General features: G+C 50.2%; 1 protein-coding gene across 2 annotated transcripts in view; it reads left to right on the top strand.

Moving 5' to 3' along the window:
• Positions 1–1573: 1573 nt before the first annotated feature.
• The window catches only part of COG3 (component of oligomeric golgi complex 3), a 58537-nt gene continuing 42582 nt past the window's right edge, over positions 1574–17528 (top strand). For both annotated transcript variants that reach the window (XM_068165210.1, XM_068165211.1), the window contains exons 1-9: positions 1574–1815; positions 6377–6523; positions 7883–7944; positions 9712–9877; positions 12703–12777; positions 12901–12993; positions 13932–14057; positions 15838–15918; positions 17066–17109. In XM_068165210.1, the coding sequence (XP_068021311.1) occupies positions 1654–1815; positions 6377–6523; positions 7883–7944; positions 9712–9877; positions 12703–12777; positions 12901–12993; positions 13932–14057; positions 15838–15918; positions 17066–17109 (956 nt within the window). In that variant the 5' untranslated portion in view covers positions 1574–1653. The remainder of the gene's footprint in view (positions 1816–6376; positions 6524–7882; positions 7945–9711; positions 9878–12702; positions 12778–12900; positions 12994–13931; positions 14058–15837; positions 15919–17065; positions 17110–17528) is intronic.

The following is a 17528-nucleotide window of genomic DNA, read 5'->3' as shown; positions in this document are numbered from 1 at the left end:
TATAGAATAGAATGGAATAGAATAGAATGAACCAGGCTGGAAAAGACCTTTGAGATCATCGTGTCCAACCTATCACCCAACACCATCTATTCAACTAAACCATGGCACCAAGCACCCCGTCCAGTCTCTTCCTAAACACCTCCAGTGATGGTGACTCCACCACCTCCCTGGGCAGCACATTCCAATGGCCAATCTCTCTTGCTGGGAAGAATTTCTTCCTAACATCCAGCCTAAACCTCCCCTGGTGCAGCTTGAGACTGTGTCCTCTCGTTCTGGTGCTGGTTGCCTGGGAGAAGAGACCAACCCCCACCTGTCTACAACCTCCCTTCAGGTAGTTGTAGACAGGAAGAAGGTTTCCCCTGAGCCTCCTCTTCTCCAGGCTAAGCAAGCCCAGAAATGACACGTACTGTCACCATGGAGGGCTGCTTCTCACCGGTAATCAGGGCTGCCCTGGCCCTTGATGGAGAACCAAAGGGTTAATAGAAAAAGGAGTGATGGGTGCCTGGCCCAGCCTGCTTTGGAGGTGAGTAAGTGCTCACCAAGGGGTAGGTGGGGAGACAAGAGCCTTTTCCAAGGGCAGGCACTGGTTTCACAGTGCACCACATTTGCTGTCTACAACTACCTGAAGGGAGGTTGTAGCCAGGTGGGGGTTGGTTTCTTCTGCCAGGCAACCAGCACCGGAACAAGAGGACACAGGTTCAAGCTGTGCAAGGGGAGGTTTAGGCTGGATGTTAGGAAGAAACTCTTAAAGAGATTTGCCATTGGCATGTGCTGCCCAGGGAGGTGCTGGAGTCACCATCACTGGAGGTGTTTAGGAAGTGACTGGATGAGGCACTTGGTGCCATGGTTTAGTTGATTAGATGGTGTTGGGTGATAGGTTGGACTTGATGATCATGAAGGTCTTTTCCAACCCGGTTAATTCCATTCCATTCCATTCCATTCCATTCCATTCCATTCCATTCCATTCCATTCCATTCCATTCCATTCCATTCCATTCCATTCCATTCCCTCGTCCATTTAAGGAGAACTTTACCTGTCCTCTTCATCTAGATCAAAAGCCCGTTTGGCAAGAGCAAATCTTGCTTATCACTCAGATGTTGGGATAGGACTCCCTCAACCGACTGCGGGGCAGAGCAATGGGCTCCAGAAGCCTGGCTGGCCGCGGTGGGAGGATGTCCCGCAGCAAAGGATGTCCTGCGGGCTCCCTCTCGGGAGAACGCACGCCAGGGAAGGCAGGGACGAGACAGGTGCCGGCCCCGCTCTTCCTCCGTGCTGCTCGGCGGTGTCCCGCGGGGAACCGCACGTTTAGGGACGCCCCCGCGAGAGAGCGCCGCGGGCGGCTCGGCTCCCGCCGCGGGCTCGGCTCGGCTCGGCTCCCGCCGCGGGCTCGGCGCGGCTCGGCTCCCGCCGCGGGCGGCTCGGCTCCTCCTCGCCGGCAGGGGGCGCCATGGCGGCCGGCCGCCGCTCTCTTTCCTCCCCTGCGTGACGCACTTCTCCTGGCGAATGACGCCGCTGCCACGCGCCGCGGAGCCGGGTGCGCTGTGCCTGCCCCCGGAAGCGCCGCCGCGCTCCCCAGCCTTCCGCCCCGCTGCGCTCCGCTCTGCGGCCCGGCCCGGCCCGGCCCGGCCGCTGCTCTTCACCGCTGCCGCCAGCATGGCGGAGCCGCCGCCTGCGGAGCCAGCGGGCAGGGAGGTGCGGGACCGCCTGAGCCTGTGGGACCGCCGCCCGCAGCCCTCCGCGCCGCTCAGCGACCGCCAGACGGACTCGGTGCTGGAGCTGAAGGCGGCAGCCGAGAACCTACCGGTGCCGCCCGAGGTGAGGCGACAGCGATGCCCGGTTCGGTGCGGGGGGAGGGAGGGAGGCAGGGAGAGAGGTGTGGTGGGAGGCACGGCGGTGCCACGTCGCCAGGCACCGAGGTTGGGGTCTGGCTGCTTAAGGCCTGCGGGGCCGCCGCTCCCCCCCGATTTCTTCACGGGGCTCAGCAGCGTTTTGCTTTCTGGTGGGGCTGCAGGCCGGCGGGACCCCGAGCCCGCCGCGCTGCGCCCACAGCCTCTACCCTCTGCCTCGGGAGGGCTCTTCCCTCAGCTTCGCCCAGGCGCCCCACGCCGCGCGGCTGCTGCCCGCAGTGCCTTCCACGGAGCCAGCGCAGGGACAGGGACAGGGACCTGGGGCTGCTGGTTGATGGCAGGCTGAACATGAGTCTGCAGTGTGCCCAGGCAGCCAGGAGGGCCAATGGCATCCTGGCCTGCATCAGGAACACTGTGGCCAGCAGGAGCAGGGAGGTCATTGTGCCCCTGTACACTGCACTGGTTAGGCCACACCTTGAGTCCTGTGTCCAGTTCTGGGCCCCTCAGTTTAGGAGGGATGTTGAGTTGCTGGAAGGTGTCCAGAGAAGGGCAATGAAGTTGGTGAGGGGCTTGGAACACAGCCCTGTGAGGAGAGGCTGAGGGAGCTGGGGTTGCTTAGCCTGGAGAAGAGGAGGCTCAGGGGAGACCTTCTTGCTCTCTACAACTCCCTGAAGGGAGGTTGTAGACAGGCAGAGGTTGGTCTCTTCTCCCAGGCAACCAGCACCAGAACAAGAGGACACAGTCTCAAGCTGTGCCAGGGGAGGTTTAGGCTGGGTGTTAGGAAGAAATTCTTCCCAGAAAGAGAGATTGGCCATTGGAATGTGCTGCCCAGGGAGGTGGTGGAGTCACCATCACTGGAGGTGTTCAGGAGGAGACTTGATGAGGTGCTTGGTTGCATGGTTTAGTTGATTAAGTGGTGTTGGATGATAGGTTGGACATGATGATCTTGAAGGTCTCTTCCAACCTGGTCCGGTCCATTCCATTCCATTCCATTCCATTCCATTCTTTCCTCTTAAAATCCATGGCGGCTTCTCCTGCTGTTTCCCTAGTTCATCAGTTTGTCCTCTTGACACTGAGAGCGTTATTCACGGAGTTCTGGTCCTCTGTGATCCTGATCGACACCTAGCTGCTGGCAGCAATGTTTTCTCCAGGTACCATTTACAGGTGGTTCAGCGAGCCATGTAAAGCTAGGAATGATCTTTGAGGTCTCTTCCAACCTTAGTGATACTGTGAATAGTGGTTAAAAACTTCATAACATACTCTTCCACTCAGTTCATAGTATCATAGTATCAGTCAGGGTGGGAAGGGACCACAAGGATCATCTAGTTCCAAACCCCCTGCCATGGGCAGGGACACCCCACACTACATCAGCCTGGCCACAGCCTCATCCAGCCTGGGCTTAAACACCTCCAGGGATGGGGCCTCAACCACCTCCCTGGACAACCCATTCCAGGGCTTCACCACTCTCATGGGGAAGAACTTCCTCCTCACCTCCAGCCTCAATCTCCCCACCTCCAGCTTCAGTCCATTCCCCCTAGTCCTAGCACTACCTGAGATCCTGAGCAGTCCCTCCCCAGCCTTCCTGTAGCCCCCTTCAGATACTGGAAGGCCACAATGAGGTCACCTGGGAGCCTTCTCTTCTCCAGACTGAACAGCCCCAACTCCTTCAGTCTGTCCTCACAGGAGAGGTGCTCCAGCCCTCTGATCATCCTCCTGGCCCTTCTCTGCACACCTTCCAGCACCTCCACATCCCTCTTGGAATATGGGCTCCAGAACTGGAGGCAGTACTCCAGGTGGGGTCTCAGCAGAGCTGAGCAGAGGGGGAGGATCACCTCCCTTGCCCTGCTGGCCACACTTCTCCTGATGCAGCCCAGGATCTGATTGGCTTTGTGGGCTGCAAGTGCACATTGAGAGCTCCTGTTGAGCTTCTCCTCCCCCAGCACCCCCAAGTCTCTCTCCTCAGGGCTGCTTTCCAGCCAGTCCCTGCCCAGCCTGGATTTGTGCCTGGGATTGCCTCCACCCAGATGCAGGACCCTGCACTTGCACTTACTGAAGTTGTTAAACTCTGATAAGGCTATCACTTAGGACTGTTCTCTTGTCTACCAAAGGAAGGGGAATGAGCTATTTGCATTCCTTAACTGCACATCTTGTGAGAGGTTTGTGTTTGAACAGGATAGTAGCACAAGATACAGTGCTACAGAATCAATAAAGTTGGCTCCTAGCAAGCATCTGAAAGGCCAGAATAACAAAGGGCAGAAGGCAAACCAATTCCTTCCTCAAATGCACCTGTTTCATTCACTGCTTCCTGGTTTCTTTCTTGCCTAAGCAGGGTGCAACCCTACTAAAGCAAATATTGGCAGGCAGCACTGGGTAGGCCACACCTTGAGTCCTGTGTCCAGTTCTGGGACCCTCAGTTTAGGAAAGATGTTGAGTTGCTGGAAGGTGTCCAGAGAAGGGCAAGAAAGCTGGGGAGGGGTTTGGAGCACAGCCCTGTGAGGAGAGGCTGAGGGAGCTGGGGTTGCTTAGCCTGGAGAAGAGAAGGCTCAGGGGAGACCTTCTTGCTGTCTACAGCTACTTGAAGGGAGGTTGTAGCCAAGTGGGGATTGGTCTCTTCTCCCAGGCAGCCAGCACCAGAACAAAAGGCCACAGTCTCCAGCTGTGCCAGGGGAGGTTTAGGCTGGAGGTGAGGAGAAAGTTCTTCCTAGCAAGAGAGGTTGGCCATTGGAATGTGCTGCCCAGGGTGGTGGTGGAGTCACCATCCCTGGAGGTGTTTAGGAAGAGACTGGATGGGGTGCTTGGTGCCATGGTTTAGTTGATGAGATGGTGTTGGGTGATGGGTTGGACTTGATGATCTCAAATGTCTTTTCCAACCTGGTTAATTCCGTTCTGCTCCTCTTCCATTCTGCTCCTCTTCCATTCTGCTCTGTTCTGTAAAGAACAGCTCTGCTGAAGGGGGATTGTCTTCTGCAAAAGCCTTTCTTTTTAGCTTGACTCATTCACTGAAAAGCATTTGAAAGGGTATGAACCACTGTTTCCTGATCAGATTATGGCAGTGTGTAAGCCTTGAATTTTGTCTGAATATGTCACAAACATCTGACAGTTCCTGTGGGGTTGTGTTGCCTGGTGGCATGCACATAGAGTTTAATTTGGTTTTGGTATGTGTTCTGAATTCCTGCTCTGAGATGCTTTTCTAGGCCAGTTTCCTGGGTGTAGAACCAGGTAAATAGGAAGGAAAAGTATAGCTCATCAGTGTGTTAGAATAGAATAGAATTGAGCAGGCTGGAAAAGACCTTCGAGATCATAGTGCCCAACCTATCACCCAGCACCGTCTAATCAGCTAAACCATGGCAGCAAGTGCCTCATCCAGTCTCATCTTAAACACCTCCAGGGATGGTGACTCCACCACCTCCCTGGGCAGCACATTCCAATGGCCAGTCTCTCTTTCTGGGAAGAACTTCTTCACAGTATCACCAAGGTTGGAAGAGACCTCAAAGATCATCGAATCCAACCTGTCACTACAGACCTCATGACTAGACCATGGCACCAAGTGCCACATCCAATCCAATCTTGAACACCTCCAGGGATGGTGACTCCACCACCTCCCTGGGCAGCACATTCCAATGGACAGTCACTCTTTCTATGAAGAACTTCTTCCTAACATCCAGCCTAAACCTTCCCTGGTGCAGCTTGGGACTGTGTCCTCTTGTTCTGGTGCTGCTTGCCTGGGAGAAGAGACCAACCCCCACCTGGCTACAACCTCCCTTGAGGGAGTTGTGGACAGCAAGAAGATCTCCCCTGAGCCTCCTCTTCTCCAGGCTAAGCAACCCCAGCTCCCTCAGCCTCTCCTCACAGGGCTGTGCTCAAGGCCTCTCCCCAGCCTCATTGCCCTTCTCTGGACACATTCAAGTATCTCAATGTCCTTCTTAAACTGAGGGGGTCCAGAACTGGACCCAGGACTCAAGGTGTGGCCTAACCAGTGCTGAGTCCAGGGGCAGAATGACCTCCCTGCTCCTGCTGGACACTATTCCTGATGCAGGCCAGGATGCCCTTGGTCTTCTTGGCCACCTGGGCACACTGCTGGCTCATGTTCAGCCTACTATCAACCAGTAGACCCAGGTCCCTCTCTGTTTGGCTGCTCTCAGCCACCCTGACCCCAGCCTGTAGCACTGCCTGGGGTTGCTGTGGCCAATGTGCAGAACCCGGCACTTGGTTGTGTTAGGTCTGCTACCCTTGGACTCTGCCTGGATATTCAGTTTCTGTTCTTACACAAATGGTGTACTTCCATAAAATACTGTGTAATATTTTTTTAACAGCAAAATTTAAGCAATTTTAGGTGTTTCTGAGTGCATAAATCTGCTGGCTGTTGGTGCATTATTGTAGAGGTAAAATGCCTGTTGCATTTGTTTCTTCAGGCGTAGATGCATGTAATTTTCTCAGGTTGATGCCTTGCACTGTGGCACTGTAATTAAGCCCAATGTACTGTTTCTTGGTGAATTTTCTGACTGAACTTTGTGGGGTTCTGTGAGCAGCTCCCAATTGAGGATCTGTGCAGCCTAACATCCCAGTCGCTCTCCATGACGCTGCCAGCTGCGGTGCCAGACTCCACAGAGGACGTCCTCCTGAAAGGCTTTTCCATACTGGGGATGGAGGGTGAAAGAATTGAAACAGCACAGCAGGTAAGTGGGGCTGAGTAACCCCTGAGATGTAAAAATCTGCTCCAGAGAATTCCCTGAGTTCCTGTGGCTCTTGCCTTCTTAAACCCCACAAGGGGTTAAGAAAGCCTTTTGGTTTAAGAAACCCTTTTGGTGGGTTTCTTAAATTTGGGGGGAAGATAGAATAGAATAGAGTTGAATAGGATAGGATAGGATAGGATAGAATAGAGTTGAATAGGATAGGATAGGATAGGATAGAGTTGAATAGGATAGGATAGGATAGAGTTGGATAGGATAGGATGGGATAGGATAGGAGGGGATAGAATAGACTAGGATAGGTTGAATAGAATAGGATAGGATAGGATAGAATAGGATAGAAAAGACCTCAGAGATCATCAAGTCCAACCTATCACCCAACACCATTTAATCAACTAAACCATGGCACTAAATGCCCCATCCAGTCTCTTCCTAAACACCTCCAGTGATGGTGACTCTCCCACCTCCCTGGACAGCACATTCCACTGGGCAATAGTTAAAGTCTTTGCCCTTAATTGACAGATACTTCTCACATGTTGAGTAGAGTCTTATGGTAGACCCTGGCACCTTCACTAAGTTGGTGTTGCCCATCACACACAAAAGCATTGTGCCTCATCCCCCTCTTTTCTAATGTGGCAGCCTGGTTTTTGTAGAGCTAAAACCAGATGAAGTTGAAGCTTCAGCAAGGCCTTTGACACTGTACCCCACAGCAAACTCCTGGCTAAGCTGTCAGCCCATGGCTTCGACAGCAGCACTCTGAGCTGGGTTTAGGAACTGGCTGGAGGCTGAGCCCAGAGAGTGGTGGTGAATGGTGCCACATCCAGCTGGCAGCCAGGCACCAGTGGTGTCCCCCAGGGATCAGTGCTGGGCCCTGTGCTCTTTAACATCTTTATTGATGATCTGGATGAGGGCATTGAATCCATCAGCAGTAAGTTTGCTGACGACACCAAGCTGGGGGCAGGAGTTGATCTGCTGGAGGGTAGAGAGGCTCTGCAGAGGGACCTCAACAGGCTGGACAGATGGGCAGAGTCCAAGGGCAGGAGACTGAACACATCCCAGTGCCAGGTTCTGCACATTGGCCACAGCAACCCCATGCAGTGCTACAGGCTGGGGTCAGAGTGGCTGAGAGCAGCCAGGCAGAGAGGGACCTGGGGGTGCTGGTGGATGGTAGGCTGAACATGAGCCTGCAGCGTGCCCAGGCACCAGGAGAGCAAGGCTCTCACAAACCCTCCCAGCTGAAACCCAGCTTTCAGGATGGGTGTAACCCATCACACATAGCTCTGGTTATTTTTTTTACATTGATTATATATGATACCTGTCTCGTTCACACTGTAAAATCTCTTGTAGTTCTTCTCCTGGTTTGCTCAGGTGCAAACACAGATGGATCAAGATGAAGGTGCCAAGTACAGGTACGTGTTCTTTCTCATTTTTTTCCACTGTAAGCATTTTGACCCTTGCAGGACTTTGTCTTGTTCACAGAACAGAACAGAGTAGAATTAACCAGGTTGGAAAAGACCTTTGAGATCATCAAGTCCAACCTAGCACCCAACACCATCTAATCAACTAAACCATGGCACCAAGCACCCCATCCAGTCTCTTCCTGAGCACCTCCAGTGATGGTGACTCCACCACATCCCTGGGCAGCACATTCCAATGGCCAATCTCTCTTTCAGGGAAGAATTTCTTCCTAACATCCAGCCTAAACCTCCCCTGGCACAGCTTGAGACTGTGTCCTCTTGTTCTGGTGCTGGTTGCCTGGGAGAAGAGACCAACCCCCACCTGGCTACAACCTCCCTTCAGGGAGTTGGAGACAGCAATAAGGTCTCCCCTGAGCCTCCTCTTCTCCAGGCTAATCAACCCCAGCTCCCTCAGCCTCTCCTCACAGGGCTGTGCTCCAAATCCCTCCCCAGCTTTGTTGCCCTTCTGTGGACACCTTCCAGCAACTCAACATCTTTCCTAAACTGAGGGGCCCAGAACTGGACCCAGGACTCGAGGTGTGGCCTAACCACTGCTGAGTCCAGGGGCACAGTGATTTCCCAAATGTCAACTGCTTTAGCCTAGTGGAAGTAATTTCTAAATGGGAACTGAAAACAGTGTAGAAGAAGAGCCCCCCAGGTAAACAGCCCTGCTGGAAGCAAGGAAGGTAAAATTTGGCTGCTTGTAGCAGCACTCTGTGCTGTGCATTCAGACAGTATCTGTGTGCTCCAGGCTTGCTGTGGTGTGTGCTGCTGCTTTCTGGGTAGGAGTGTGAAGGAGATGGAGTTACTGCAGTGGCTGCTCCAAACCCTATAGCTCTGTTATTTCTGTGGGTCACAAAAGATCTGCTAATTGTGCACTCTTGCTTGATGCAAGTGAGAATAGAATAGAATGGAATGGAATGGAATAGACCAGGTTGGAAGAGACCTTCAAGATCATCGTGTCCAACCCATCAACCAATCCAACACTGCCTAATCAACTCACCCATGGCACCAAGCACCCTATCAAGTCTCCTCCTAAACACCTCCAATGATAGTGACTCCACCACCTCCCCAGGCAGCACATTCCAATGGGCAATCACTCTCTCTGTGTAAAACTTCTTCCTAACCTCCAGCCTAAACCTCCCCTGGCACAGCCTGAGACTGTGTCCTCTTGTTCTGGTGCTGGTTGCCTGGGAGAAGAGACCAACATCTGCCTGTCTGCAACCCCACTTCAGGTAGTTGTAGACAGCAATAAGGTCACCCCTGAGTCTCCTCTTCTCCAGGCTAAGCAACCTCAGCTCCCTCAGCCTCTCCTCACAGGGCTGTGTTCCAAACCCCTCACCAGCTTCGTTGCCCTTCTCTGGTCACGCTCCAGCAAGTGAACCTCCTTCCTAAACTGAGGGGCCCAAAACTGGACAAAGGACTCAAGGTGTGGCCTAACCAGTGCAGTGTACAGGGGCACAATGACCTCCCTGCTCCTGCTGGCCACACTATTCCTGATGCAGGCCAGGATGCCACTGGCCCTCCTGGCTGCCTGGGCACACTGCAGGCTCATGTTCAGCTTAACATCAACCAACACCCCCAGGTCCCTCCCTGCCTGGTTGCTCTCATTTATTCCTTGTGAGGGAAAGGTGGTGGCAGTCTCCCTGCAGGCAGCTGGGTTTGCACACACAGAAAACAAAATTTTACTTCTGTTGTCTGTTGATTCTCTTTTTCTAGACAGATGAGGGATTACTTGTCTGGCTTTCAGGAGCAGTGTGATGCTATCTTGGATGATGTGAATAGTGCCCTGCAGCACCTGGAGTCACTGCAGAAGCAGTACCTTTTTGTGTCCACGAAGACAGGAACGCTGCACGAGGCCTGTGAGCAACTTCTGAAAGAGCAGGTAATCTTTGGTGCAAGGCTTCCTGGAAACTTCTATGATACCACAAATGAAGGTTTCATTTTCTTCTCATCTGCAAACTTACTGCTGATGGACTCAATCCCCTCATCCAGGTCATTGATGAAGATATTAAAGAGCATGGGGCCCAGCACTGATCCCTGGGGGACACCAAGCTGGGGGCAGGAGTTGGTCTGTTAGAGGGTAGAAGAGCTCTGCAGAGGGATCTTGCCAGACTGGACAGATGGGCATGAGATTGAACACATCTAAGTGTAGGGCTCTACACATTGGCCACAGCAACCCCATGCAGTGCTACAGGCTAGGATCAGAGTGGGTGGAGAGCAGCCAGGCAGAGAGTGATCTGGGAGTAGTGGTTGATAGTAGGCTGAAGATGGTGCCCAGGTGGCCAAGAAGGCCAATGGCATCCTGGCCTGCATCAGAAACAGTGTGGCCAGCAGGAGCAGGGAGGTCATTGTGCCCCTGGACTCAGCACTGGTTAGGCCACAGCTTGAGTCCTGTGACCAGTTCTGGGCCCCTCAGTTTAGGAAAGATGTTGAGTTGCTGGAAGGTGTCCAGAGAAGGGCAAGAAAGCTGGGAAGGGGCTTGGAGCACAGCCCTGTGAGGAGAGGCTGAGGGAGCTGGGATTGCTTAGCCTGGAGGAGAGGAGGCTCAGGGGAGACTTTCTTGCACTCTACACCTGCCTGAAGGGAGGTTGTATCCAGGTAGGGGTTAGTCTCTTCTCCCAGGCAACCAGAACAAGAGGGCACAGTCTCAAGTGTGCCAGGGTAGGTTTAGGCTGGATTTTAGGAAGAAATTCTTCACAGGCTCAGGGGAGACCTTATTGCTGTCTACAATTACCTGAAGGGAGGTTGTAGCCAGGTGGAATCAATCTCTCTCTCTCTCTCGTCTCTCTCTCTCTCGTCTCTCTCTCTCTCGTCTCTCTCTCTCTCTCTCGTCTCTCTCTCTCTCTCGTCTCTCTCTCTCTCGTCTCTCTCTCTCTCTCTCGTCTCTCTCTCTCTCTCTCGTCTCTCTCTCTCTCTCTCTCGTCTCTCTCTCTCTCTCGTCTCTCTCTCTCTCGTCTCTCTCTCTCTCGTCTCTCTCTCTCTCGTCTCTCTCTCTCTCGTCTCTCTCTCTCTCGTCTCTCTCTCTCTCGTCTCTCTCTCTCTCGTCTCTCTCTCTCTCGTCTCTCTCTCTCTCGTCTCTCTCTCTCTCGTCTCTCTCTCTCTCGTCTCTCTCTCTCTCGTCTCTCTCTCTCTCGTCTCTCTCTCTCTCGTCTCTCTCTCTCTCGTCTCTCTCTCTCTCGTCTCTCTCTCTCTCGTCTCTCTCTCTCTCTCGTCTCTCTCTCTCTCGTCTCTCTCTCTCTCGTCTCTCTCTCTCTCTCTCTCTATCTATATTTATATATATATAAAAGAATATATTAGCCAAGCTGAATGCTTCCATTGTATTAGTGATAATTTAGTGTTTGTATTGAGTGTTAGGCAGACTTGAATTTGTTTCATTTGAGGACCTTGTGATCCTTTTTTATATATATCTATACTCATCTTTATATATATATATATACAAACAAATTAATGATATATATTTATATATAAAAATAAACACACACACGCACAAATAAATAAATACATATATATATAGTTTCATAGTTTCATAGTTTCATTCAGGGTTGGAAGGGACCACAAGGATCATCTAGTTCCAACCCCCCTGCCATGGGCAGGGACACCCCACACTAGATCAGGCTGGACAGAGCCTCATCCAGCCTGCTCTTAAACACCCCCAGGGACGGGGCCTCGACCACCTCCCTGGACAACCCATTCCAGGGTTTCACCACTCTCATGGTGAAGAACCTCCTCCTCACATCCAGCCTGAATCTCCCCACCTCCAGCTTCATTCCATTCCCCCTAGTCCTATCACTACCTGATATCCTGAGAAGTCCTTCCCCAGCCTTCCTGTAGGCCCCCTTCAGATACTGGAAGGCGACAATTAGGTCACCTCGGAGCCTTCTCTTCTGCAGACTGAACAGCCCCAACTCCTTCAGTCTGTCCTCATAGGAGAGGTGCTCCAGCCCTCTGCTCATCCTCGTGGCCCTTCTCTGGACACCTTCCAGCACCTCCACATCCCTCTTGTAATAGGGGCTCCAGAACTGGACACAGTACTCCAGGTGGGGTCTCACCAGGGCTGAGTAGAGGGGGAGGATCACCTCCCTCGACCTGCTAGCCACACTTCTCCTGATGCAGCCCAGGATCTGATTGGCTTTGCGGGCTGCAAGTGCACACTGAGAGCTCATGTTGAGCTTTTTGTCCACCAGCACCCCCAAGTCTCTCTCCTCAGGGCTATCCTCCAGCCAGTCACTGCCCAGCCTGTATTTGTGCCTGGGATTGCCTCGACCCAGATGCAGGACCCTGCACTTGCTCTTATTGAACTTCATGAGGTTGGCCTGTGCCCACCTCTCCAGCCTGTCAAGGTCCCTCTGGATGGCCTCCCTTCCCTCCAGCCTGTCTGCTGCACCACACAGCTTGGTGTCATCAGCAAACTTGCTGAGGGTGCACTCAATGCCACTGTCCATGTCCCCCACAAAGATGTTGAATAAGACAGGTCCCAGGACTGATCCCTGAGGGACTCCACTTGTCACTGGCCTCCACTGGGACATGGAGCCATTGACAGCCACTCTTTGGGTGCGGCCATCAAGCCAGTTCCTTATCCATCTAGTGGTCCACCAATCAAACCCATGTGTCACCAGTTTGGAGACCAGGATATAAATATATACACATTATATATTTAAAGTGCTTGAAAGGTTGCTCATTTTTCCTCTATGTTCTTTTTTCATACAGTCAGAACTTGTTGACCTGGCTGAAAACATCCAGCAGAAGCTCTCTTACTTTAATGAGCTAGAAAACATCAACACAGTGAGTGTCATCATCTCTCTTAACAGTTGCAGGACACAAAAGTGTGCTGATGTTTTGGGCTTTGCCACCCACACTGAGTTGCTTGGGCTCCTCACAGTGTTGCTTTTGTCTTGTTTCCCCAAGAAACTGAATTCCCCGACGCTGTCCGTGAACAGTGAAGGATTCATTCCCATGCTGGCTAAGCTTGATGATTGTATTGCATATATTTCATCACATGTAAGTAATTCTGCATTGAGTTTTAGCCAAACTCTTAATGATTTCAAAACTACATCCTCATGTTAATTTGTGATTTGTTTTGGTTGGTTGGGTTGGTTTCCCCCCCCCCAGCCTCATGTGGTGGGTTGAAGTTTCCCCTAGCATCTTACTCAGTTAGAAGCAACTGAAGCTGTATTTACAAGCAGAAGCTACACTCTACAATGGAATTCAATGAATGTGTACAAAATAGACAGGGTTTACAATGTTATACAGGTATTTACAATTAGCAAACAACATGAAAATCCCCCTGGTCAAAAAGAGACCAGGGAGGCTTCTCCAGTGCTCATCCACCTCTCTCTACACCCCTCCCAAACCTCCCAGACCCCCCTGTACCATGAGAGAGAGAGGAGGTGAGAGAAAGCAGTGTTAGCCTTATCTCAAGGCCAGCCAGAAGCACTGTTATGTCCCAGGCAAAGCAGAACAGCCACGATCAGAGGAGGAGAGAAAAGGAATGGGAATGGAAGTGAGACGTGAAGAATTGTTATGATGCAGCTTCTCTTATCCCAGCCATTTATCCAATTAATTTGGTTAGAACAATCTATTGTTTTCCTTTTCACACCCAAGAGTGACTTACTTATATTCTTCTACTTTTCTGCTTGAAACCTGCAGCTAAATGTTAAAGGCATAGCCTAAAACTACCACACCTTAAAAGTGTTCTCCCTGCCAAATACAGTAAGGAAGCAAAGATGACATTTATTAACTCAAGGTTTTTTTTAACTGGAAATACTTAATATTCTGTTTAATTTCTATAACACCCTGCTTTTAGTTTGTACAAACTAGCATTTCTAGCTAGTAAAAGAGCATTTTAAGTTTTGATAAACTTTTGGCTCTCCTCTTGTTCATATTTACAGTATTGGTGGTTTGTTTTTTCTTTTTCCCCCCTTCCAAATTTCTTCCAGCCAAACTTTAAAGACTATCCTGTATATTTGATGAAGTTTAAACAATGCCTTTCTAAAGCTATGCACCTTATCAAGACATACACTGTGAATACACTACAGAACCTCACAAGCCAGCTATTGAAAAGGGTAAGGTGAATCAGTAAGTGGTAACTTGAGCTGTACTGAAATGTCTGATGTAGCACTGTGCAGTTTTCTCCTTTTTTGGGGGGAAAAGGTGGGGTGTGGGAGGTGTCAGCAACCTTGTATGACTCTTGGTCAGTTCTACACTGTAGTGATTCATAGCACCATAGAATCAGTGAGGTTGGAAAATACCACAGATAATCAAGTCCAACCTAGCACCCAACACCTCATGACTAACTAAACCATGGCTCCAAATGCCACGTCCAATCCCCTCTTGAACATCTCCAGGGACAGTGACTCCATCACCTCCCTGGGCAGCACATTCAAATAGCCAATCACTCTGTGATGAACTTTCTCCTCAACTCCAGCCTAAACCTCCCCTGGTGCAGCTTGAGACTGTGTCCTCTTGTTCTGCTGCTGGTTGCCTGGGAGAAGAGACCAACCCCCACCTGGCTACAGCTTCCCTTCAGGGAGTTGTAGAGAGCAAGAAGGTCTCCTCTGAGCCTCCTCTTCTCCAGGCTAAGCAACCCCAGCTCCCTCAGCCTCTCCTCACAGGGCTGTGCTCCAGACCCCTCCCCAGCTTTGTTGCCCTTCTCTGGACACCTTCCAGCAACTCAACATCTTTCCTAAACTGAGGGGCCCATAACTGGACACAGGAAACAAGGTGTGACCTAACCAGTGCTGAGTCCAGGGGCACAATGACCTCCCTGCTCCTGCTGGCCTTCTAATGTCTGCATGTACTGGATGTGGACCAGTGGTCTTTGGATGGAATCAAGCATTGGGATTTCCTATTGCAACACAACAATTGGTCTTGTCAGGACTGAAAAAGTACTGATCAGATCTAGATGTTCTTTGTTACTCTTCATATGAATGTTTGGGGATTTTGATCTCTTTTTGTAGAAAGATGGTGAGGTAGCTCACAGAGGTGAAAGTAGTCCTCCCCTTCTCTGAGACTCGCAGGTTAAAAGGGAAATTTTGTTCCATTTTAGTACTACAGGTTAAGGAACAGTAATCAGTACTACTGTGGCAGGTCTCTGAGGAGAATTGTAGCAAGAAGGACATTGAGACACTTGAACATGTCCAGAGAAGGGCAATGAGGCTGGGGACAGGCCTTGAGCACAGCCCTGTGAGGAGAGGCTGAGGGAGCTGGGGCTGATTAGCCTGGAGAAGAGGAGGCTGAAGGGAGACCTTCTTGCTGTCTTCAACTCCCTGAAGGGAGGTTGTAGCCAGGAGGTGGTTGGTCTCTTCTCCCAGGCAACCAGCACCAGAACAAGAGGACATAGTCTGAAGCTGCACCAGGGGAGGTTCAGGCAGGGTGTTAGGAAGAAGTCCTTCCCAAAAAGAGAGATTGACCATTGGAATGTGCTGCCCAGGGAGGTGGAGGAGTCACCATCAGTGGAAGTGTTCAAGAGGGAATTGGACATGGAACTTGAAGCCATGGTTTAGTTAGTCCTGAGGTGCTGGGTGCTAGGTTGGACTTGATGATCTCTGAGGTATTTTCCAACTTTATTGATTTTATGATTCTATAATTACTGAGAATGTTACTTTTGCTGTAGGGACTGTTGGCTGACACTCTAGTTTGGGATTTTTTCCTTCCCTCTGGCTTCATCTGCATTCTGAAAGAAGCATGCCTTTTAAGGTGGCAAGTGGCAGAGAACTGTTCCACTGGCATTATAAGTGTGAAGAATAAATACCCTGGTTCAGAGCCTAATTTTCTGAGCCACTAAATGCTGGAAGCCAAATATATCCTTTTCCTTTTTAACCAATTCTTCATCCCTGCTTTCAGGATCCTTCATCTGTGCCAAATACTGACAATGCCTTCACACTGTTTTATGTAAAATTCAGAGCAGCTGCTCCCAAAGTCAGGGTAAGTAGGCTGGTAACTAACTGTAAAACCCCATTTTCGTGGCTTCTGCTTTGAATTCATTAGCAATGTGAATGCCAGGACTGCATATTGTGCAGGTGTGAAGGTCCAAAGGTTGCATATTGTGTCCATGGAAAAACACTGCAAACTATTGCAAACTAAACTGCTGTCTACAACTACCTGAAGGGAGGTTGTAGCGAGGTGGGGACTGGCCTCTTCTCCCAGGCATCCAGCACCAGAACAAGAGGACACAGTCTCAAGCTGTGTCAGGAGAGGTTTAGGCTGGATATTAGGATGAAGCTCTTCATAGAAAGAGTGATTGGGCATTGGAATGTGCTGCCCAGGGAGGTGGTGGAGTCATCATCACTGGAGGTGTTTAGGAAGAGGCTGGATGGGGTGCTTGGTGCCATGGTTTAGTTGATTAGATGGTGTTGGGTGATAGGTTGGACTCAATGATCTCGGTGGTCTTTCCCAAGCTGGTTAATTCCCTTCTGTTTCCTTCTGTTTCCTTCTGTTTCCTTCTGTTTCCTTCTGTTTCCTTCTGTTTCCTTCTGTTTCCTTCTGTTTCTTTCTGTTTCTTTCTGTTTCTTTCTGTTTCCTTCTGTTTCCTTCTGTTTCCTTCTGTTTCCTTCTGTTTCCTTCTGTTTCCTTCTGTTTCCTTCTGTTTCCTTCTGTTTCCTTCTGTTTCCTTCTGTTTCCTTCTGTTTCCTTCTGTTTCCTTCTGTTTCCTTCTGTTTCCTTCTGTTTCCTTCTGTTTCCTTCTGTTTCCTTCTGTTTCCTTCTGTTTCCTTCTGTTTCCTTCTGTTTCCTTCTGTTTCCTTCTGTTTCCTTCTGTTTCCTTCTGTTTCCTTCTGTTTCCTTCTGTTTCCTTCTGTTTCCTTCTGTTTCCTTCTGTTTCCTTCTGTTTCCTTCTGTTTCCTTCTGTTTCCTTCTGTTTCCTTCTGTTTCCTTCTGTTTCCTTCTGTTTGCTTCTGTTTGCTTCTGTTTGCTTCTGTTTGCTTCTGTTTGCTTCTGTTTGCTTCTGTTTGCTTCTGTTTGCTTCTGTTTGCTTCTGTTTGCTTCTGTCCTCTTCCCTCCTCTTTTCTCCTATTTTCCAGTTACTAGAAAAAACATAATTTACTGATATTTCTTTTTTCTTTTCATTGAGTAGACCCTCATTGAACAAGTAGAGCAGAGGTCTGAAAAAATGCCAGAGTAAGTATGCCTACATAGTTTATTTTCAGTAATTTTAACTTCTGAATGTCTTCACTTTTGCCCCAGTACTGTTCAGCATGGTATAAAGTTTGTTTTAAAAAGGGAAATTAGGTGAACCCTCAAAAGGGAGTTAGAATAAATGTTGTTTACCTGTGTTGGGTTGAAGTTTCCCCCAGCATTAATTTTAACCAGAATAACTCAGTTAGAAGGAGATGAAGCTGTATTTACAAGATAAAACTACACTCTACAATGGAATGCAATGGATGTGTACAAAACAGACAGGATTTGCAATATTATACAGGGATTTACAGTTAGTAAATAACAAGGAAACCCCCCCTGGTCCAAAAGACCAGGGAAGCTGCTCCCCTGCCCCCCTAAAGCTCCCAAACTCCCCTTGTACCAAGAGAGACATAGAGAAG

The sequence above is a fragment of the Melanerpes formicivorus genome, unplaced genomic scaffold (assembly GCF_026170545.1).
Source record: "Melanerpes formicivorus ecotype bairdi unplaced genomic scaffold, bMelFor1.0.p_v2 SCAF_87, whole genome shotgun sequence".
Classification (NCBI taxonomy): Eukaryota; Metazoa; Chordata; class Aves; order Piciformes; family Picidae; genus Melanerpes; species Melanerpes formicivorus.
The sequence above is the reverse complement of the archived record's forward strand: the minus strand, read 5'-3'. Positions and strand labels throughout refer to the sequence as shown.